Consider the following 23,465-nt stretch of genomic DNA (forward strand, 5'->3'; position numbering starts at 1 on the left):
GAATTCACCCGCTCTAATTCACCCTCTTTCCCTGTCCTTCCTCTGTATTTTTCTCAATCCTTAAATCTCATTGGTTAAGGAGTTACACTGTTGGTCCCGTCATTCACCAAGGTTCCAGATGTCCTGTTGCTCTCGCTGTGCCGTTATCAGCTCGCACTTTCAGCAACTTCCAGAGTAAAAAGATTTTGAGCTGAAGTGTGCAGGACAAAGTCTAACTAACCAGGCACGCAGTGAGATGCCCCGCTCCTGTAAATTCCGGTCCTATTTAATTAGGTGCCCAATGTTAATCAGTAATTTACAGTTTTACCTCATGACCTTCTCCATGTGCTGCAGAGCAGCAATGTGTTTATTGTTTCAACTCTTCAGGCACATCCAGAAAGTCCATCCAATACCTACCACCTCTTACCTTAGTCTTCCTTCATTTATTGACCAATCCCTAGGAGTCCTCAACATTGACTTAGACCCTATTAAGTCTCATGGCCTCACATCAAACTGAGTGCACTAGATACATCAAAGGCTATGGCATCAACAGAATGGCAAAAACTATAAAAGTTATAGATTTTCATTTGAACACATGAAATGAAAAACAGAAAAAGCTGGAAACACTCAGCAGGCTAATCTGCATCTGTGGAGAGAACAGATCCATACCCTTCATCAGTACTGAAAAACAAGAAACAGAAAGGCATATTCAAATGATCAGGAAAAGGGGGATATATATATTAATGTACAAAACAGATCGACAAACACATGGAGAGGAACCATTAGTGCAACGCTTCAACATTTTTTTGACCTCTTGTTTAAGGGAAGTGAAACTTTCACCACGGCTTCAAACCTTTAAAGAGCTGCTGTTGCAATTTGTCCAAACGTCCAGCCCCTCCAACTGAAAACACTGGCTTACACCCTGGTGGCGCTGTAGACACACTCAATTCATTCTTAAAATTCATACTGAGTTCTTCCATCTCTGCAGGAAAGAGAAAAATCATACCTTTCAAAATGACATCTTGTCAGCAACCTACAGCATTGTAATATAAATGACTCTACTGCCAACTGTAATTATTTGTGGTGTTTAATCACTGAATATGGTAACAAAATTATTTCTCTATTTTAGTTACTGTTTTAGGTTAGAAAAACTAGAAGCTGCTCTGCTGTAAAATCACTCCCTCCTGTTTACAACGTGAAGCAGTCCATGCCCGCATGCAACAAGACCTGGACGGCGTTCAGGCTTGGGCTGATAAGTGGCAGGTAACATTCGTGCCACACAAGTGCCAGGCAATGACTATCTCCAACAAGCGAGAGTCTAACCACCGCCCCATGACATTCAGTGGCATTACCATCACCGAATCCCCCACCATCAATATACTGGGGGTCACCATTGACCAGAAACTTAACTGGACCAGCCACATAAATACTGTGGCAACAAGAGCAGGTCAGAGGCTAGGTATTCGGCAGCGTGTGTCTCACCTCCTGACTCCCCAAAGCCTTTCTACCATCTACAAGGCACAAGTAAGGAGTGTGATGGAATACTCTCCACTTGCCTGGATGAGTGCAGCTGCAACAACACTCAAGAAGCCCGCTTGTTTGGCACCCCATCCTCCACCTTAAACATTCACTCCCTCCACCACTGGCGTACCATGGCTGCAGTGTGTACCATCGACAAGATACACTGCAGCAACTCACCAAGGCTTCTTTGGCAGCACCTCCCAAACCCGCGACCTCTTCCGCCTAATACAAGGGCAGCAGGCGCATGGGAACACCACAACCTTCAAGTTCCCCTCCAAGTCACACGCCAGCCTGACTTAGAAGTATATCGGCCGATCCTTCATCGTCGCTGGGTCAAATTCCTGGAACTCCCTCCCTAACAGCACTGTGGGAGTACCTTCACCACACGGACTGCAGCGGTTCAAGAAGGCGGCGGCTCACCACCACCTTCTCAAGGGCAACTAGGGATGGGCAATAAATGCTGGCCATGCCAGCAATGCCCATATCCCATGTACAAATAAAACAAAGTGAGCTTTACCAGATTTTACACGACTTGGGTACTTACCAGGATCTGTAGCCGACACCATTCCAGCCCATTCACCAGGTTCCACTCTCTTAACCAGGCCATTTTCTACCTTCCAGCAGTCAGGGTAATCGGCAAACACTACACGGCAGAATGGCTTCACATGCAAAATTAACAAAAAGCTGTGCTGCTCTGATTCCCGCATAACTCTGGCAATATTAAGCCTGTAGTTAATGTTATTTGGAGAGGAGCAAACGTGCGCAGTGTTGAGTTTGTTTACAGTTCTGGATACCAATTCCTCAAAACACTTAGGATCTTCAATACACTGCCCGCATCCAACAACTTCTCTCGACTTGTCATTGACACCAATAAATAAAAACCCACCATCTGTGTTTGCAAAACCAGAGATGTACTTTGGCAGTGCCTCTTTTATCCTGTCTAAGACTTTTTCTCCAGAAAAATCTTTAAATTCGATGTGCATAGATTCACTGAAACCCAGAGTTTCACCGTGCTGAAATTGTGTTCTATCTAACATACTGCGAGCGGACTCAATATCTTCACTTTTAGGAGATAAACGGGATTTTTGCACTGTTGGTCCAGTGTTGGAATCTGAATCTTCTTCAGTGTTGGAATCTGAATCTTCATCAGTGCTGTCACTGTTTGGAGCAAGCTTGGTTCCTCTTCTCAATAAATTCTCCACTTCAAGAGGAGTTATGTGAACAGTACGGCTGCATGATCGCTTGTAGACATTACATGCTACAGTGCACAGTTGTGGCAACTTTTCATTTTCATTAGTAATTCCACTGGTCCAAGACTGCACAAAAATCAACATGGTTCCATCTTGTTGCCTGAATTCAAAGAACGATGAGTTTGTTGAACCTTTTACCAGCTCGCTGAACCCAGTTTCTATATCTGACCCAATTCCATGAACCTTACAGTCGTAATCTTCATTCTGCAATTTCACAGCGATGATCCCACCCCCAGAGTTTAATAGTGCACATGCTGATCGAAGTATATTTTTGCATTGCATCCCTTTCAATCTTTTGTCTTTCATTCTTTCTCTCTGATTCTCCCCAAAGGTTGCTGTGCCTGCATCCAGCACCAAGTCAGGGTATTCAATCTCGATCACTCGAATGTTCTCAAGTGTCATCTGGAAAATAAATAAAACAGAGAATGTATGAGTTGGGAACTCACAAGCAGCAAGGCCCCAAGTACCCCTCGTGGACAAGGATCACACCCCATGTCATTATGTATTGTGCTCAGATCACACAATATGCATGAAATTAATGAGATGCAAATCTTACATTGACGTGTACACTCTCCGACAGCTCAGTAGATAAATGGCCTGATGTATTACTAGCTATATAGTCCAGCAACATCACAGCTTCAATCCCCGAGTCACTCTCCTGAGTTAAGTAATCTCAAGATGGACAGCAGAGTAGCTCTGAAGTTCACGACGTTCCAGTTTAGGAAGGGGGAAGAGAGACAAATTCTTCCACAGATAGCAAGAGTTTCTACAGCTATATAAAAAGAGAAAGGGTGGCTAAAGTGAACGTTGGTCCCTTAGAGAATGGGACTGGGAAACTAGTGGTGGGGAACATGGAGATGGCAAAGACGCTTAACAAATATTTTGTATCAGTCTTTACAGTAGAGGACACTAAAAATATCCCAACACTGGACAAACAGGGGGCAATGGGGGGGAGGAGCTAAACACGATTAAAATCATTATGGAGATGGTACTCAGTAAAATAATGGGACTTAAGGCGGATAAATCCCCCGGACCTGATGGCCTACATCCTAGGGTCTTGACAGAAGTGGCGGTAGGGATTGTGGATGCATTAGTGATCATTTTCCAGAACTCCCTGGACTCAGGAAAGGTCCCGGCAGATTGGAAAACTGCTAATGTAACACCCTTATTTAAGAAGGGAAGTAGACAAAAAGCTGGAAACTATAGACCAGTTAGCCTAACATCTGTGGTTGGCAAAATGTTGGAGTCCATTATTAAGGAAACAGTAACAGAGCATTTGGATAAACATAATTTAATAGGACAGAGTCAGCATGGTTTTACGAAGGGGAAGTCATGTTTGACAAATTTACTCAAATTCTTTGCGGATGTAACATACAGGGTGGATAAAGGGGAACCAGTGGATGTAGTGTATTTGGACTTCCAAAAGGCATTTGGCAAGGTTCCACACAAAAGATTACTGATCAAGATAAAAAATCACGGGATTGGGGGTAATATACTGGAATGGGTGGAAGATTGGCTATCTAACAGAAAACAAAGAGTTGGGATAAATGGTTCGTTCTCGGGCTGGCAATCAGTAACTAGTGGTGTTCCACAGGGGTCAGTGCTGGGAGCCCAACTCTTTACAATCTATATTAACGATTTGGAGGAAGGGACCGAGTGCAACATATCCAAGTTTGCCGATGATACAAAGATGGGAGGGAAAGCAATGAGTGAGGAGCACATAAAAAACCTGCAAAAGGACATAGACAGGCTAAGTGAGTGGGCAGAGATTTGGCAGATGGAATATAATGTTGGACAATGTGAGGTTATGCACTTTGGCAGAAAAATTCAAAGAGCAAGTTATTATCTAAATGGAGAGAAACTGCAAAGTGCTACAGTACAAAGGGATCTGGGGGTCCTGGTGCATGAAACACAGAAGGTTAGTATGCAGGTGCAGCAGGTGATCAGGAAGGCCAATGGAATCTTGGCTTTTATTGCAAGGGGGATGGAGTATAAAAACAGGGAAGTCTTGCTGCAGTTATACAGGGTATTGGTGAGGCCACACCTGGAATACTGCGTGCAGTTTTGGTTTCCATATTTAAGAAAAGATATACTTGCTCTCGAGGCGGTTCAGAGAAGGTTCACTCGATTCCAGAGATGAGGGGGTTGACGTATGAGGAAAGGTTGAGTAGGTTGGGACTCTACTCATTGGAGTTCAGAAGAATGAGAGGCGATCTTATCGAAACATATAAGATTGTGAGGGGGCTTGATCGGGTGGATGCGGTGAGGATGTTTCCACTGATGAGTGAGATTAGAACTAGGGGGCATAATCTTAGAATAAGGGGCTGCCCTTTCAAAACTGAGATGAGGAGAAACTTCTTCACTCAGAGGGTAGTAAATCTATGAAATTTGCTACCCCAGAGAGCTGTGGAAGCTGCAACATTAAATAAATTTAAAATGGAGATAGACATTTTCCTAGCAGATAAGGGAATTAGGGGTTATGGGGAGAGGGCAGGGAAGTGGACGTGAGTCTAGATTCAGATCAGCCATGATCCTATTGAATGGCGGAGCAGGCCCGAGGGGCCATATGGCCTACTCCTGCTCCTATTTCTTATGTTCTTATGTACTGCTGGAAGTGCATGCGAGGGTTTTGGTGAAGGCTGATTCAAGCTTGGCTGTGATGGTCCTATGATTGAACAGCCTCCCAACACTCACTACACAAACTCACATGTATAAAGTGTCAGGTGTCAGCTGTGGTTCAGTGGTAGCACTCTCACCTCGGAGTCAGAGTTTCTGGGTTGAAGTCCCACTCCAGAGACTTGGGCACAAAACCTAGGCTGACATTCTAGTGCAGTACTGACGGAGTGTTGCATTGTCAGAGGTGCCGTCTTTTGGATGAGACGTTAAACTGAGGCCCCGTCTGCCCTCTCCGGTGGATGTAAGAGATCCATTGCCACTAGTTCGAAGAACAGCAGGTGTTTTTGAGCACATAATCTAGGCCGGCACCTCAGTCCAATACTGAGGGAGTGCTGCACTGTCGGAGGTGCTGTATTCTAAGTGAGATGAAAAACCAAAGTCATGTCTTCGCTCTCGGGAGGATGTAAAAAATCCCACGGCACTAATCGAAGAGCAGGGGAAGTCTCCCTGGTGTCCTGGCCAATATTTCTCCCTCAAACAAATCACTAAAACACTTTAATTGGTCATTTATTTCATTGCTGTTTGTGGGACCTTGCTGTGCGCAAATTGGCTGCTGCATTTCCCTCCATTACAACAGTGACTACACTTCAAAAGTACTTAATTGCCTCTAAAGCACTTTGGGACATTCTGAGATCATATAAATGCAAGTTTTCTCTTCTGTTTTTTAAAAATAGTCACTTGAGCAAGATAATCGAGGGCTGCAATCACCTCTGTGACTGTGATGCATTGTCCCTCCTTGTCTTCCACAATCTTTCCACAGCATTTGACATGGCAGATCACGCAATCCTCCTCCACTGCTTCTCCTTTGTTCCGCTCCATGGAACTGCCTTTGCTTGGTCCCACTCCTACCTATCCGGTTGCAGCCAGTGCATCTCAAACAAATCGTTGAAGGCGGCAGGGCAGGTTGAGAAAGCGGTTAAAAAGGCTTACGGGATCCTGGGCTTCATGAGTAGAGGTATAGAGTACAAAAGCATAGAAATTATGATGAACTTGTATAAAACACTGGTTTGGCCCCACTTTAGGAAGGATGTGAAGGCCTTAGAGAGGGTGCAGGAAAGATTTACGAGAATTATTCCAGGAATGAGGGGCTTCAGTTACATGGATAGACTGGAGAAGCTGGGGTTGTTCTCCTTGGAGCAGGGAAGATTGAGAGAAGATTTAATAGAGGTGTTCAAAATCATGTAGGGGTCTGGACAGAATAGATAGAGAGAAACTGTTCCCATTGGCAGAAGGGTCGAGAACCAGAGGACACAGATTTAAGGTGATTGGCAAAAGAACTACAGGCGACGTAAGAAAAAACTTTTTTATGCAGCGAGTGGTTAGGATCTGAAATGCACTGCCTGAAAGGGTGGTGGAGGGAGACTCAATCACGGCTTTCAAAATGGAGTTGGATAAGTACCCAAAGGAAATAAATTTGCAGGGCTACGGGGAAAGGGCGGGGGAGTGGGACTAGCTGAAGTGCTCTTGCAGAGAGCTAGCACAGGCTTGATGGACCAAATGGCTATTATGTCTGTGAATGATTGAGACACGGACAGCAGGAGTTGAATAAAACAAGTCTTTACTGCTGGAAGTCAATACTGAAACTGAAACAACAGAGGCTCACTAGCGCCTTTTATACAGGGGTGGTCACTGCCGGTACTGCAGTCTGAGACCAGTTATTCTCTTAAAAGGTACATACACAACAATTCCTCCCCTTTTAGATAAACAGTACATAACATTCATTTAACAACTCAATGATAACTAATTACAATCACAATTACGGTTGCTAGATACATTGGTTAAGTTTAAGCAATTATAAGTTCAGTCTTTGAGGAGGCTTCCTGATTCTGTCTGGATAACGCCTCTTGGGGTATCAGGTTCTTCTGGCAATGTTGAGTCGGGATCAATGTCGTTGTTTGGTTCATCTGCTTCCAGTATTACCGGTTCTGCGGTAGCTGCAATTGGTACGTCGATTTCATTACGAGGTGTATCAGATCGTGGTGTGGAGTTGACGTTTTCCAGTGACTCTAGAATCTGGTCAGCATGGCGTCTTACAATGCTCTCTCCAACGTCCACGGTATACATGAGAGGTCCTTGCCATGTACAAATCGTTCCTGGCTGCCATTTCTCAGTGCGGTAGTCCCGGGCCAAAACTGGTTGACCTATCTTAAAACTCCTGGTCGGCCTTTCATTCATATTCTGAAACTGCCTATTCTCCACATCTCGTCGGACGTTTGGCTTAACCAAATCCAAGCGGCATCGTAGTCTTCGATTGAAGAACATCATGGCTGGAGTTTGGTTGGTAACCGCATGTGTCGCATTCCGGTAGGCAAACAAGAAGTTGTCCACCTTGTGTTGTAGGGGTATATCTTCATTACACATTGCCTTGATAGCCTTCTTGAATGTTTGGACAAACCTCTCGGCCAATCCATTAGTGGCTGGATGATATGGGGCAGATGTGTAATGCTTAACACCATTGTTCTTTAAGAACCTCCGGAACTCTTCAGACACAAACTGTGGTCCATTGTCAGAGCAAATCTGTTCAGGCAGCCCATTCCTGGCGAATATGGTTTGTAAAACTGTGATAGTTTTTTCCGTGGTGGTTGAGGACATTTTTATTACCTCTGGCCACTTTGAATGTGCATCCACCGCAATTAAAAACATCGAGTCCATAAAGGGACCAGCAAAATCAATGTGCACCCTTTGCCATGGAGATGAGGGCCACTCCCATGGATGCAGAGGAGCTTGTGGTGGGGCGTTTTGGACCTTCTGTCATCCTGCACAGCTCTTGGTCATCTCTTCGATTTCTCTATCGATTCCCGGCCACCACACAAACGCTCTGGCTAAGTTCTTCATTTTTACCCCACCCAGATGACCCTCATGAAGCTCATTGAGCACTCTATCCGTCAACTTAGGTGGAATTACTACTCTGGATCCACACATCAAGGTTCCTCTGCACACTGACAGCTGTTCTCGGCGAGAATGCTGGCAGCAGTGGTTCGCCATGTGCTGGCCATCCCTTCACCGTTAAATCATAGACCCGTGATAGTGTCGGGTCATTCCGTGTTTCCTTTTCTATGTTTGCATTCGTCACAGGGAGACATTCGACTATGGTCGAGTGGAATAACTCCATTGGATCCACTGCAAGGTCTTCTTCTTCCACCGTCGGCAACGGTAGGCGTGACAATCCATCAGCATTTCCATGCTGTTTAGTTCCTTTGTACTCGATGTCATATTGGTGTGCCCGTAGGAAAAGGGACCACCTCTGCAGCCGTTGTGCTGTCATTATCGGTACGCCCTTCTGAGGGTTGAAAATGGAGACAAGAGGTTGATGATCGGTTAGTAGAGTAAATTTTTGACCGTGCAGGTAGTGATTGAACTTCTTCACCCCCCACACTAGGCTGAGGGCCTCTCTGTCAATCTGAGCGTAGTTACGCTCGGCAGAAGTTAACGAGCGTGACGCAAAAGCTATTGGCCTCTCTAAACCATCAAGGAATTTATGTGACAGTGCCGCCCCAATGCCGTAGGGAGACGCATCACATGCCAGTCTGATCGGCAGTGCTGGGTTGTAGTGAGCCAATACTTCCCTTGAAGTGATTAAGTCCTTACTCTTCTGGAAAGCCCGCTTACAATCATTGCTCCATTCCCATGCTACTCCCGTTCGTAGCAGGGCGTTCAGTGGGTGCAGAATTGTCAACAAATTCGGCAAAAACTTATGGTAGTAATTCACCAATCCGAGGAATGACCTCAGTTGCGACACATTTTCAGGCGCTGGGGCCTTAACAACCGCTTCAATTTTGTCAGGGGACTTATGTAACCCCTCTTCATCAATCACGTGGCCACAATACAATATCTGTTTCTTAAAAAATTCGCACTTGGGGCGGTTGGCTCGCAGCCCATGTTCCCGTAGTCTAGTGAGCACCTGTTCTAGGTTGTTAAGGTGTTCACTGTCATCTTCACCTGTCACAAGGATGTCGTCCAAGTAACACTGAGTCCCCGGAATCCCTTGCAGGACTTGTTCCATCACTCTTTGCCATATCGCCGGAGCCGATGCTACTCCGAATACCAATCGATGATACTGGTAAAGACCTTTGTGAGTGTTTATCGTGAGATACTTCCTAGAGGACTCTTCAACCTCCATCTGCAAATATGCTTGTGCTAGGTCAATTTTTGTAAAACGCTTCCCTCCAGACAGTGAGGCAAAGATGTCTTCTATCCTTGGAAGAGGATATTGTACTGTGTGAAGGACTGGGTTCACCGTCACCTTGAAATCCCCACAGATGCGAATCTTCCTTGGCTCCCCGGACTTATTACTTAACGTTTTCTTCATGACAGGAATGATGGGTGTCGCCCACTCGCTCCAGTCGACCTTAGACAACACGCCTGCCTTCTCCAGATTCTCCAGCTCTGCCTCGACGGCTGGGCGAATTGCATATGGTACCGGTCTTGCTTTGAAAAACTTGGGAACTGCATTCTCTTCTATTTTTATCGAGGCGGTTACGCCTTTAAGCGTGCCCAGTTCTTGTTGAAATACCTCTTTGGCGTTAGCTAAGATTGTTGACAATCGTCCAGGAGTGACGTCTTTATCTTTTTTACCGTCCACCGTCATTGCATGAATGGAGTGCCAATCTAAGTTTATCTTCCTGATCCATTCCCGTCCCAATAACGGTGGTCCACCATTTGGCAGTATGTAGAGATACAATTTCCGTATTTTCTTGCCGTTGTATTCGACAGGCACCCTTATTTTTCCTCTGGGTTATACTTTTTGCCCCGTATACGTCGTCAAGACGATGGATGTCTCTCTCAAGGGTATGTGTGAAAATAGCCGCTCGTAGTCTCGTCGATTCATGACGGTTAGCGCTGATCCTGTATCCAATTCCATTTTAACTTGGGACCCTGCTATCGTGAGGGTGACCCAAATGGTTCGGTGATCCTCTTTTGCGATTACATTGTGAAGTTTGAGACAGCTTAGTCTCCTGTTCCCGGATTCACTATCGCTCATCTGGTCTTTGGAACTACTGTCCGTCATCTTTTGTACTTTCTTGTATGGTTCCTTAGTAGCCTTTTTGTTGTCGCTGGTCTTCTTCCCAGACCTGCAAACTCGTGAAATGTGTCCCATCTTCCCGCATTGCCTGCATATTTTGTCTTTGGACCAGCAGTCCTTCTGGTCATGGTTAGTTCTGCCGCAGCGATAACATTTTGCAAATCCCCGTGTCATTTCGTGGGTGCCGTATTCCTGTGGCTTTTGTTGAATTTCTGCAGCTCCCCTGGCTGCTGCTTCATACGATACTGCCACGCTAAAAGCCTTATCTAGCGTCAGCTCTTTCTCTGATAGTAACTTCTTCTGTGTTCCTTCACTCGAGTCCACAGACAAATTTGTCCCGTAGGGTATCTGCCAGTCCTTCTCCGAACTGGCAGTGCTTTGATAGCTTGCGTAGTTCCGTAAGGTACTCAGCATTGCTCTCATCCTTATGCTGAGTTCTCCTGTGGAATTTAAATCTTTCTGCTATCAACAGCGGTGCAGGGTTTAGGTGTTCCTGTAGGACAGCAACAATTTCGTTAAAACTCTTCGCCTTCGGTTTGGCTGGAGTAATCAGGTCCCGCAATAGGCCGTACGTTCTAGCGCCCATTAAATTTAGCAATATCGATGCCTTTTTCTCCTCAGCTATTTCGTTTGCCTCGAAATATACCTCGACTCTTTCCACATACGTGGTCCAGTCCTCTATTGTATTATCAAAAGCAGCGATACAGCCAGTCTTCGGCATCTTGCAAATCTAAAATGGCGCCTCCCACGCTTTGCCTTCTTCCCCGATTTAACAAAATGGCGCCTCCCGCGCTTTGCCTTCTTCCCCGCTGATTAAGATGGCGCCTCCCGCGCTTTGCCTTCTTCCCCGCTGTTGCTAGCGCTGCTTTCCGCGGTTCCCGTTGCAACCTGCAGCTCCTCGCGGTTTCTTGCGCGTTTAATATTTCTTTTTTTAATTATTTTCCCGTCGTGGAACAACCCTGTGGGACTCTTGCCTCCCTCTTCTTGGGTCTATACGCAGCCCGGCTTCGTAGCACCGGCCGCGCCCTGTGTGCTCCACCCTCTCTCTCTCTTCCCGACAACGCTGCTCGGCCCCGTTGCAAACCACCCGCTCGAGTTCACGACCGCCGCAGCCCAGGAAGGATCAGTGCACTACCTGCCACCAGCCCGATTAGTTGAAGCACCGTCGACAGGAACCAGGCCCCGCTTCCGACAGCTTCTCCAGCAATCTTCAACTCCGCTAACACAGGGGCGGATGCCCACGGTCGACGCCCATTTCTACTGCTTCTTACTTTTTTTTCTTTTTCTGGCCTCGACCTCTGCTCACTTCGCTGTAGGAATGGATCCCAGGAGGTGGTGCAGACTGTAGGTGGGTTCGTATCTGCTCGTCGCCAGTATTACGTCCGTGAATGATTGAGACACGGACAGCAGGAGTTGAACAAAACAAGTCTTTACTGATGGAAGTCAATAGTGAAACTGAAACAACAGAGGCTCACTAGCGCCTTTTATACAGGGGTGGTCACTGCCGGTACTGCAGTCTGAGACCAGTTATTCTCTTAAAGGTACATACACAACAATGGCCTTCTTCAATGCTGTAACCATTCTATGATTCCGTTCTATGATTCTAATGGCTTTTCGTTCCCCCTCCTCCCAACACACTGTCACCTCCAGAGTCCCCCAAGGATCCATCTTTGGCTCCCCTCCTTTTCCTCCTCTATATGCTGCCCTTCAGTGCAGACATAGAGTCAGGTCACATTTGTATGCTGATAGTATCCAGCTCTATCTCTCCACCTCCTCTCTCAACCCCACAACCTTCTCCACGCTGTCACATCTGTCACAAATTCCTTCAACTAAAAATCAGGAATACCAAAGGCATTGTACACCCTCCTCCACACCCTTTCCAAAGCCTCAATACCCCATACACATGAGGAGACTAAAATGGGACACAGTATTCTAACTGAGTCCTAATCAAGGTCTTGTACAAGGATAAAATGGTATGCATTGTTTTGTAGTGAATTGTCCTGTGAATACAACCGTTTGTTTTCGCTATAGCTTTACGGCATTGTTCATGAACCTTTACAGACTGATGCACTATAACACCCAGGTCATTTTCTTTCGCTACTGGATTCAATTCTTTTCCATGTAGGGCATATGTATATTTAGCATTTGACCTGCCCACAAGCATAACACTACACTTTTCTAAGTTAAACATCATTTGCCAAACACGGGTCCATTTCCCCAAAGCATCCTCTACAGTCCTATTACTCACACATAGCTTGGTATCATCTGCAAACTTGCAGATAATTCTTCCCACACTTAATCATAGAATCATAGAAAGTTACAGCACGGAAGGAGGCCATTTCGGCCCATCGTGTCCACCCCAGCCAACAAAGAGCTATCCAGCCTAATCCCACTTCCCAGCTCTTGGTCCGTAGCCCTGCAGGTTAGAGCATCCCAAGTGCACATCCAAGTACTTTTTAAATGTGGTTAGGGTTCCTGCCTCTACCACCCTTTCAGGCAGTGAGTTCCAGACCACCACAACCCTCTGGGTGAAGTAATATCCCCTGAAATCCCCTCTAAACCTTCCACCAATTACTTTAAATCTGTATCCCCTGGTTTTTGACCCCTCTGCTAAGGGACATAGGTCATTTCTATCCAATTTATCTAGGCCCCTCATAATAATATACACCTCAATAAGGTCTCCCCTCAGCCTCCTCTGTTCCAAGGAAAACAGACTCAGCCTATCCAGTCCTTCCTCGTAGCTAAGATTCTCTACACCCGGCAACATCCTTGTAAATCTCCTCTGTACCCTCTCTAGTGCAATCACATCTTTCCTGTAATGTGGTGACCAGAACTGCACGCAGTACTCTAGCTGAGGCCTAACTAGTGTTTTATACAGTTGAAGCATAACCTCCCTGCTCTTGTATTCTATGCCACGGCTAATAAAGGCAAGCATTCCGTATGCCTTCTTAACTACCTTATCTACCTGGTCTGCTACCTTCAGGGATCTGTGGACATGCACTCCAAGGTCCCTTTGTTCCTCTACGCTACTCAGTGTCCTACCATTTAATGTGTATTCCCTTTCCTCGTTAGCCCTCCCCAAATGCATTACCTCACACTTCTTCAGACTGAATTCCATTTGCCACTGTTCTGCCCACCTGACCAATTTATTGATATCTTCCTGTAGTCAACAGCTTCCTTCTTCAGTATCAACCACACAGTATCATTTTAGTATCATCTGCAAACTTCTTAATCATACCCGCTATATTCAAGTCTAGATCATTGATATATACCACAAAAAGCAAGGGACCTAGTACTGAGCCCTGCGGAACCCCACTGGAAACAGCCTTCCAGTCACAAAAACACCCATCAACCATTACCCTCTGCTTCCTGTCTCCGAGCCAGTTTTGAATCCAACTTGACACTTTGCCCTGGATCCCATGGGCTTTTAACTTCATGACCAATTTCGATCATTAGTGAAAATAGTAAAGAGCAAAGGTTCTGACACCGAACCCTGCGAGACATCACTGGTAACTGGTCTGTGAGCAGATCCTAATTCAATTCCATTGACAACAACCACTAGAAACAGACTCTTTCTATCTACACCTCCATCAAGTCACCCCAAATCCTCTCTTCTAATGAAAACAGACACCAGGTTCAATCATTGCTGCATATCTGCTTTGGGGCTTCTCTACCTGTCCAAGCTTAATTCTGCACCCAAGCCAGTCCAGGTACAGTACAGGGTACTACATCCTGAAGGACTGCCAGTACTGATGGGATACACTCCCAGCAAATAGCTGTATGCACAAGTGATCCTGTATCATGAAGACGTGCAGCAAGACAGTATCTATGATTCATCCTCCTTCTTCCAGCTGCGACAATTTGCCTAAATCTGACATTTCTTTTCAGGCTTTTAAGAGTCAAGTAGATATTTCTTGAAGAATTAAATAAAGCTGTATTTAATTTTTATGTTGCTGGCATCTGTCACAGCTTTAATATCACTTCAACATTATAGCATTTATGTTCTGTATATTGTCATTATCTTTTCTACTGTGATTTGTGGTTTAAATATTAAGAGTGCTACAATCGAATGGTGCATATGTGGCAATATTATACAAGGCTGGACTGCCTCTGGTTTTAATGGCCACTTGCCTCCTGTACAATCCAAATGAGTTAAGAAAGATAGCTCCAGTTTCATTTATTTAAAAACTACTAGGGTTGAGAAATTGCACTTATGACACTGCTGTTCAGTTGAATTACAGAGTTCAGCACTTACAGACAGACTGTGTTGTTCAATTAACTCCCCACTTCCCGCCATTCTGCCTCTGCCAAGAAAATAAAGGCGCCAAATTTTAAATACGGAAATGATTCAAAGGAAAACAATGAATTTCCCAACCGACCAAATTAAAAACAAATGCTGGATTAAAAATAAATGCCTCAGAATACAAACCTAAATCATAGCATTACATGGAATGATTTAAAACAGATCTGTTAAATTTCATGTACTGGAAATGACCATCACTGATTATAGTTTAAGGATTTCACCTCCGTTCTGCCCCCTTTAAATATAAATATAACTCCATTTGATTTGTCTCATTCTGAGATATACTTTTCTTTGTGTAAAGTTCATAATGACAGTTTAGTAAAATACCTTTTTCTACTTTATATGTGCAGAAGAAATACACCCCTTTTGTGATCTGAAACCTCACCCCAGCATTTCCTCCACATTCAGCATGTTTTGAATTCCTATTACATATAATTATCGAGAGGGGAGCAAAGTAACAAAACAGCCCGTACATCCGGAGTTCAAAAAGTGCCACCGATCCGGCAAAGATTGAGAAGCAAACAGCAGTTAAATAAAGGCACCAAATCACAACAAGAAGGATACAACCACCTGGTCCCAAGGAGGAAAAGGCTGAAAAACACAAGAAACATCACCGGCTCGGAGAGTGAAACACGCAAGATGCTGGGCAGTGGGAATGGGCTATTGGCGGGAGTCAGAACCTTACTCGACATTGTTTCAATAGTTCTAAATATCATTGTATTAAAACTAACTTCCAGCTCGGAATGAACAAATATAAAAAGACATCAATTACAAATGGGAGCGATTAATGTGGATTAAAAATTAAATTAAAATAATCCCTGAGAATTACTGAACTCTTAAAGAGCAACTTACTGTAGTTCAGGTGTTGACTTCCTTCCGTCTGTTTTTCCAAACTATCTCCTGCCCGGTTCAGTAGTTGCTCTGACTCCGGCTCTCCAATACTGTAATAAAATGTCTTCATGAAATAATATATTTATTTCCTGTGGGTGTGGCCTCAGCAATTCACTCAAGCTTTCCAGTTGGATCAGGAGATACAATGACACACTATTTTCATTCTAAATTCAACTTTTTTGGAGGGTTAAAAAAAACCTAAAACTTAAAGAAAGCATTAAATGTTACATTGAGGTCCGATGATCCAATCTCAGCAAAAATGGGGATATGCTGGCCCAAATGTGAGGCACACCTGTAGCATGGGGTGTGCTGCACCCAATTTCCTGATTATGAGCTCTAACCATTGTTGTATAATACAATATGTGAGAGCTTGGCCTGCAGCTCACTTGGCTAGGAATTGGAACGATGGGTGTAGGAGCAGCTCTTAAAGGGCTGCAGCTCACCATAAAAAGGCAAGTTGTGGTGGGGACAGAAAAGTTGCCTTGTGGTCAACAATGGCTCACTGGAGACATGTGGGCAGCACTGGCTGGACTCAAGGACATTGACCATATTTGGGGCTTTTGAATGCCCTCCAGCAAAAGCACAGCTCACAGCTGCATGAAGGGAGTCTTGCGCTCAGGACCATGCAGTCACCCAGCTGACCACACCTGGCTGCATATGAGGAAGGTGCATCCAGCGCTCAGGGGCAAGGTGACAGTGAATGTGTTGCTCACTTCAGCACACAATTCTTGGAAGGTTTATCAAGCATCCCATAAAGCTAATTTGGAAACTCACCAATCCTCTGGGAGGTACCATTTCCAGCATTGCACACAGCCTTTACACTTTGACAGACACTTTCATTGTAACCAAGTAACATGTACAATTTACCTGTGGGTGGTAGATGTGGAACAACAAACAGATGCTCAGGCCTCCAGCTCGAGACACTTCTCTGCTGTTCGGGGTCTTCTCAGTGGGGTCAACAGTCATTGGTGCAGAGGATAATTTGGTTCTTCCAAAAGCCATCCAACCAGTGTCTTCTCCTCCTTCACAGAATGTGGGCACCATAGTCCACTGCCACTGATGTACATGATTATGTTTCTGTCGACACAAACCACCTGAACACCATGGGCCGGATTTTGCTCTTGCGAACATTACACTTGCAATTGCCCACAGACTTTTGATGGGATTTTGCATTGGAACTTACTGTAATTAGAGAGCCATTCAGGTGCAGCGCCCTCTTCAGCGGATCTGGGGCCTGTGTGAACAGGACAAGAAACTGTGCATCTCCTTATCCAATCAGATTGAAGAATCGTTAATGAGCAGCGCAGCGTCTGAACCAGGAAGTGTCAGTTAGAATATTTAATTCAAAGTCAAATCAGGAACAAAAAGCAAAATAAAGAGAGGGAAAGAGAGATGGGATTAAGAGAGCAAGACAAAAGAGACAAAAACAAAAATAAAAAAATTAGCTAAATATTTTTTTTTTTTTAATTTCCAACAATAATTAAAATCTAGAATGAACCTCCACACTTGTAAAAGTTAATTTTCAGTGCCAGAGAGGTTGTTTGGCAGTAATTAAGACTGATCACACTGTTAGAAATTGACTTTGGAATGGAGAAACCCTAACTTGTTCTGGTGAGTTTAGTGGATATCTGTCACGTAAGTGCAGCAACTTCATGCCGTTCCAAGTATTTCAATGCCGTGTCTCTCGCTCAGATACCATTCTCGCTCAGCTTCTGTAGAAGCATGGCAACTTAGAGTCATTGAGTTATACAGCACAGAAAGAGGCCCTTCGGCCCATCGTGTCTGCGCCGGCCATCAAGCCCTGTCTATTCTAATCCCATTTTCCAGCACTTGGTCCGTAGCCTTGTATGCTATGGCATTTCAAGTGCTCATCGAAATGCTTCTTGAATGTTGTGAGGGTTCCTGCCTCTACCACCCTTTCAGGCAGTGAGTTCCAGATTCCAACCACCCTCTGGGTGAAAAAGATTTTCCTCAAATCCCCTCTAAACCTCCTGCCCCTTACCTTGAAACTATGCCCCCTGGTTATTGACCCCTCTACTAAGGGGAAAAGTTCCTTTCTATCTATCCTATCTATGCCCCTCATAATTTTGTACACCTCAATCAGGTCCCCACTCTTCTCTGCTCTAAGGAAAACAACCCCAGCCTGTCCAGTCTCTCTTCATAGCTGAAACGCTCCAGCCCAGGTAACATCCTGGTGAATCTCCTTTGCACCCTCTCCAATGCAATCACATTATTCCTATAGTGTGGCGACCAGAACCGCACACAGTATTCCAGATGTGGCCTAACTAGCGTTTTGTACAGCTCCATCATAACCTCCCTGCTCTTATATTCTATGCCTCGGCTAATGAAGGCAAGTATCCCATATGCCTTCTTAACCACCTTATCTACCTGTCCTGCTGCCTTCAGGGATCTATGTACATGCACACCAAGGTCCCTCTGATCCTCTGTCCTTCCTAGGGTCCTACCAATTCATTGTGTATTCCCTTGCCTTGTTTGTCCTCCCAAAATGCATCACCTCACACTTTTCAGGGTTAGATTCCATTTGCCACAGTTCTGCCCATCTGACCAACCCGTCTATATCGTCCTGTAGCCTGAGACTTCCCTCCTCGCTATTTACCACCCCACCAATTTTCGTGTCACCTGCGAACTTACTGATCATACCTCCTACATTCATATCTAAATCTTTAATGTACACTACAAACAGCAAAGGACGCAGCACCGATCCCTGCGGTACACCACTGGACACAGGCTTCCAGCCACAAAAACAACCTTCGACCATCACCCTCTGCCTCCTGCCATTAAGCCAATTTTGAATGCAATGTGCCAAGTTGCCCTGGATCCCATGGGCTCTTACCTTCTTGACCAGTCTCCCATGTGGGACTTTGTCAAAAGCCTTACTGAAGTCCATGTAGACCACATTAACTGCACTACCCTCATCCACACACCTAGTCACCCCCTCAAAAAATGCAATCAAATTGGTCAGACATGATCTCCTCTTGACAAAGCCATGCTGACTATCCTTGATTAATCCTTGCCTCTCCAAGTGGAGACTAATTCTGTCCCTCAGAATTTTTTCTAATAATTTCCCTACCACTGATGTTAGGCTCACTGGTCTGTAATTCCCTGGTTTATCCCTACTACCCTTCTTAAATAATGGTACTACATTAGCTGTCCTCCAGTCCTCTGGCACCTCCCCTGTGGCCAGAGAGGTTCTGAAAAATTGTGTCAGAGCCCCTGCAATCTCCTCCCTTGCCTCACACAGCAGCCTGGGATACATCTCGGCTGGGCCTGGGGATTTATCCACTTTTAAGCCCGCTAAAACCACTAGTACCTCCTCCCTCTCAATAATAATTTGTTCAAGTATATCACAATCCCCCTGCCTGATTTTTATGCCTACATCGTCCTTCTCCATAATGAACACAAATGCAAAATATTCATTTAAAACCTCACCTACATCTTCCGGCTCTACACACAGATGGCCAATTTGGTCCCTGATGGGCCCTACTCTTTCCCTGGTTATCCTCTTGCCCTTAATATACTTATAAAACATAGTTTTATTTTGCCCGCCAGTGTTTTTTCATGCCCCCTCTTCACTCTCCTAATTTCTTTTTTAAGTACCCCCCTGCATTTTCTATACTCCTTCAGGGCTATAGAAAGTGAAGAGCCCTACAAACTTGGACAGCAACTTCGTGATTTCCACGTTTAACTGCGCATGTGTGGTAGCTGGAAATTGCTGTCCAATTTATGCTTTAATAACGGTGAGCGCTGTTCGCCTCACCATCATTTCTACAGCAAAATTCAGCCCAATGACTTCCAAGGCTCTCAGCGCAAATGGAGTGATTATTGACAATGTGACCAAACTGCATCACCGACAATGCCACGATTACTATCGACACCGCAGCCAACTGTGCAATTGACATCACGTGATTTAGGGTTTAGGGCAAGTGATCAGGGGTTTGTTTTAGAATTAGGACTAGTGGTCAGGGGTTACGGTAAGAATTAGTGTTAGGGTTTGGGGTAAGAAACTGTTAATATTTTTTATTATTGACAGCGTGTTGTGGACAGCAGATATCGCTTCTGACAACACCATTGTCACTAGTTGCGCCTCTCGGCAAATGTGACATTCCCGCCTGCATCCTGAGAATTGAGAGACTTTTCACCGATTCACCAGCAATGTCACCAGAGCTTCTCCAAACCACCCTTTTTGTGCCCCACAGGAAGAGCCAGTGGATCTTTAAGCTGTACCTGCACCTTTAAGGCTTTGCCCCAGAAGGGGTGACTGGTGGCATTCTTGGCAGGGGTGGGGGGAGGAAAAGAGAGATGGGGGCAGGCACAGGGTGGTGCCCTCACCGCCTGATTTGCCTGCCATTTCTGCAACAATACTGCCCCATTTAGGGTGGGACGACAGAGGAACATCCAACGCTCAGTCGCCAACCAAGATACACGTCAGCTTAGAGCCCACTTGATCCTAAGGAGAATAGCCATTCGTTGGGCTTTAGACATCTAACAAGCGTCACTTGAGTTATCACAAGCAACCAAAAAATCCTCTTTCCTGTAAGAAATTTGTCAGATGAATCTGACTCAGCAGCAATAAAGCTGCCAGTCCAAAATCTCTCCTAGAATGCTGTGATTAGAGGAAAGTCATTGGGGGGGGGGGGGGGGGCGGAAATTCCCTACCTTATCGCCAAACGTTAGCGCGGTGTAATGTGGAGAAAGCAGCGGCCGCCGCTGTTCTGCCAGTTGGTGGCGGGCCCCTTGCCGTCCTCCATTTTCGTTGTCCCGGTAGCACTGCCGGTAAGTAGTATCGCCCTGAAAAGAAAAATGGTGCTGTGGTGACGTCAGTCGCCGTGCAATGCCGACTTAACGTCACCACGGCAAACTTCGACCCTAGCGCTGAGATCAGTGCTGGGTCCTAAGCTGCCAGGTAAACCCGGCGTGCAAGCAGACAGACAGAGGCGCTGTTAGCACCCCTTAAAGGGACACACACATCTTTTAGGTAAGTTTGCATTTAAGCTTTTGGACTTTTTTTTTGATTTTGTTGTAATAGTGGCTTGATGGTAAAGGAAGGCCTCTGAGAAGACAATAAATGCTGCAAATACTCAGCAGGTCAGGCAGCATCCGTGGAGAGAGAAACGGAGTTCACGTCTCAGGTCGAGATGCTGCCTGGCCTGCTGAGTATTTCCAGTATTTTGTGATGTAATTTCGGATTTACTGCATCCGCTCGCAGAGGGAAGAGGAAGACACGGAAGAGGAGGAAGCCAAAGAGGAGGAAGCAGAAGGAAGGATGCAACCCAGACAGCTCCTTTCTGGCCGGGATAATCGGGAATGAAATCATCCGCCTGCGGTCCCAGTGACCACAACCCCAATTCCCCTTTCAACAGTAGCCCCACACCTTACCTTCCCTCTGTTACTGACCATCACAGCGTCCTCTTGGCCGCAATGCTGAAATAAAAGCCACCACAAAGCAAACTTTCCAATCCAGCTTTATACATCTATCCATCCAATATGACATCAAGAAATCAACTCATCACTCTTATACATTCCTTTAGTGACTGTCTTGTGTGTGACTTTGCCTATCCTAGTGATGTCACCAGTGGCTGCAGCATGGCTGGTGGAAGGCTGCTGACTTTCAAATGGCCTTGCTGGTCGACCTTGAGGAGCTGGGAGTGTGAAATCGAGTGACGTTGTTTCCTCTTCACTCTCCTCTCCCTCTTCTTGGCCAACCCCTGGATGGGTAGGCTGCATTTCCTGGGTGTGGGAAATCAAGAAGGCACAAAGGTGGAGTTGTGACGATGGGAGGGTGGAACAGCAAGAGGTGCATGGGAGAAGGAGGTTGACGTATGAGATACCAGCATCTTGTCTCCTTTCTGCTCCCCCCCCCCCCCCCCGCCCTCCGCTGGCCAAGGGCTCAGCCATGCCCCTGCCAAGAATGGTCTGCACTGTAATGATCAGTAACCTGTCATTCTGGAATGGTACACTAGGTGGTGCTGTATGTATATAAGAGTGGGCTACCCATGATTATCTGGTCATTATCTCATTGTTGTTTCCTGTGTGCAAATTGGCTGCCGCGTTTTCTATATTACTACAGTAACTACACTTCAAAAGTACTTAATTGGCTGTAAAGCGCTTTGGGATGTCTGGAGTTCATGAAAGGCGCTATATAAATGCAAGCATCTCTTTCCTTATAGAAACATAGACGATAGGAGCAGGAGTAGGCCATTTGGCCCCTCGAGCCTGTTCCACCATTCAATGAGATCATGGCTGATCATCCGAATTCAGTACCCTGTCCCTGCCTTCTCCCCACACCTCTCTCCTCCCATTTTCTTTATTCTTTCTAAGCAACTTTCAGCCTTTCAAATGAGACCCATTAAATGGAGGACAGATTTGGAATTTTATAGAAAATCTCCAATTCAGGGAAGATTTTAATTTTACTCAGAAATGATGATTTTCTCCTCAAAAGTTCATGAACATTTCTAGTGAGAAAAATATCAAACGGTTCACCTTTTTTAAGCCAATAAAATCTAACAGATAATTTATTTCTAAAACAGTGACATTCTCATTTTATGAAAATGAGATTGTTAGGTGTAAAGTGTTTTAATATTCTGAACTCGGTTTCTGGGCTTCTATTGCAGGTTTCAGGATTTCTTTTATTGAAACTGTACTCAAAAGGTAGAATGTTTCCTTTGAATGTATTCATGGTCTCACACGCACACTATCATCGAAATTACAGCACAAGAGGACGCCATTCAGCTCATCATGGGTGTACCATAGAATCATAGAATGGTTACAGCACGGAAGAAGGCCATTCCGCCCGTCGAGCCTGTGCTGACTCTCAGCTCGTCCCACTCCCCAACCCTTTCCCCAAAACCCTGCAAATTTCTTACCTTCAAATACTTATTCAACTGCCTTTTGAAAGATAAGATTGAGTCTGCCTCCACCACCTTTTCAGGAAGTGCATTCCAGATCTTAATCACTCGCTGCGTAAAAAACATTTTTTCTTACGTCGCCTTTGGTTCTTTTGCCAATCACCTTAAATCTGTGTCCTCTGGTTCTTGACCCTTCTGCCAATGGGAACAGTTTCTCTCTATCTACTCTGTCCAGATCCCTCAAGATTTTGAACACCTCTATCAAATCTCCTTTCAATCTTCTCTACTCCAAAGAGAACAACCCCAGCTTCTCCAGTCTATCAACGTAGCTGAATTCCCTCATTACTGGAATCATTCTCGTAAATCTTTTCTGCACCCTCTTAAAGGCCTTTACATCCTTCCTAAAGTGTGGTGCCCAGAATTGGACACCGTGCTCCAGTTGGGGCCGAACCATTGTTTTATACAGGTTCTTTTGTACTCTATGGGCTGGATTTTCATTGAGGAGGCGGGTAGGAGGCGGGACTACAACTTTCGGGGTTGTAGTCCCGCCTCCATCGAGTTGTGGCCAACCCACGAGATTTTGACTTGATTGGCCTTGTTGAGCCTGCCCAGCGGGTTCAGCAGGCCAATTAAGGGCCACCCGGCAACAGGTGACGTCACAGATTGATATTTCATCTGTCGAGACCTTTTGACAGATGAAATATCAGCGTTTCACAGCTGTTTGAAGCTGTCAAACACTGACAATCTGTACTCCAGGTTAATTCCTTTCTCTCAGACTGCTTTAGAGATCTCCCCAGAACAGAAAGCTGAATGCTGCAATTTTTGACAGATCGCAGCCATTCTGCTTTCTGTGCCGGTAAGATGAGGGACTCCCGAGACCTGAAGGAAGGCTGTAAAGGTAAGTAAAAGTATGTAAAACTTATTTAAACACTTTACACACACCAAACACACTTACC

General features: G+C 45.3%; 1 protein-coding gene across 2 annotated transcripts in view; it reads right to left on the reverse strand.

Annotated features, from left to right (window-relative positions):
- LOC147102056 (schlafen family member 13-like) overlaps positions 1 to 19,039 on the reverse strand; it is a 30,105-nt gene extending 11,066 nt beyond the window's left edge. The window contains exons 1-5 of one of the 2 annotated variants that reach the window (XM_085964211.1): positions 16,511 to 19,039; positions 15,605 to 15,693; positions 14,705 to 14,753; positions 2,045 to 3,152; positions 833 to 961 (exon numbers count right to left, since the gene is read on the reverse strand). In XM_085964211.1, the coding sequence (XP_085820337.1) occupies positions 833 to 961; positions 2,045 to 3,152; positions 14,705 to 14,746 (1,279 nt within the window). In that variant the 5' untranslated portion in view covers positions 14,747 to 14,753; positions 15,605 to 15,693; positions 16,511 to 19,039. The remainder of the gene's footprint in view (positions 1 to 832; positions 962 to 2,044; positions 3,153 to 14,704; positions 14,754 to 15,604; positions 15,694 to 16,510) is intronic. The other variant, XM_085964212.1, reaches the window with a different exon arrangement.
- Positions 19,040 to 23,465: the final 4,426 nt, after the last annotated feature.

This window comes from Somniosus microcephalus, chromosome 22, assembly GCF_052327205.1.
Source record: "Somniosus microcephalus isolate GS21.2 chromosome 22, FLI_Smic_1.0, whole genome shotgun sequence".
Taxonomy (NCBI): domain Eukaryota; kingdom Metazoa; phylum Chordata; class Chondrichthyes; order Squaliformes; family Somniosidae; genus Somniosus; species Somniosus microcephalus.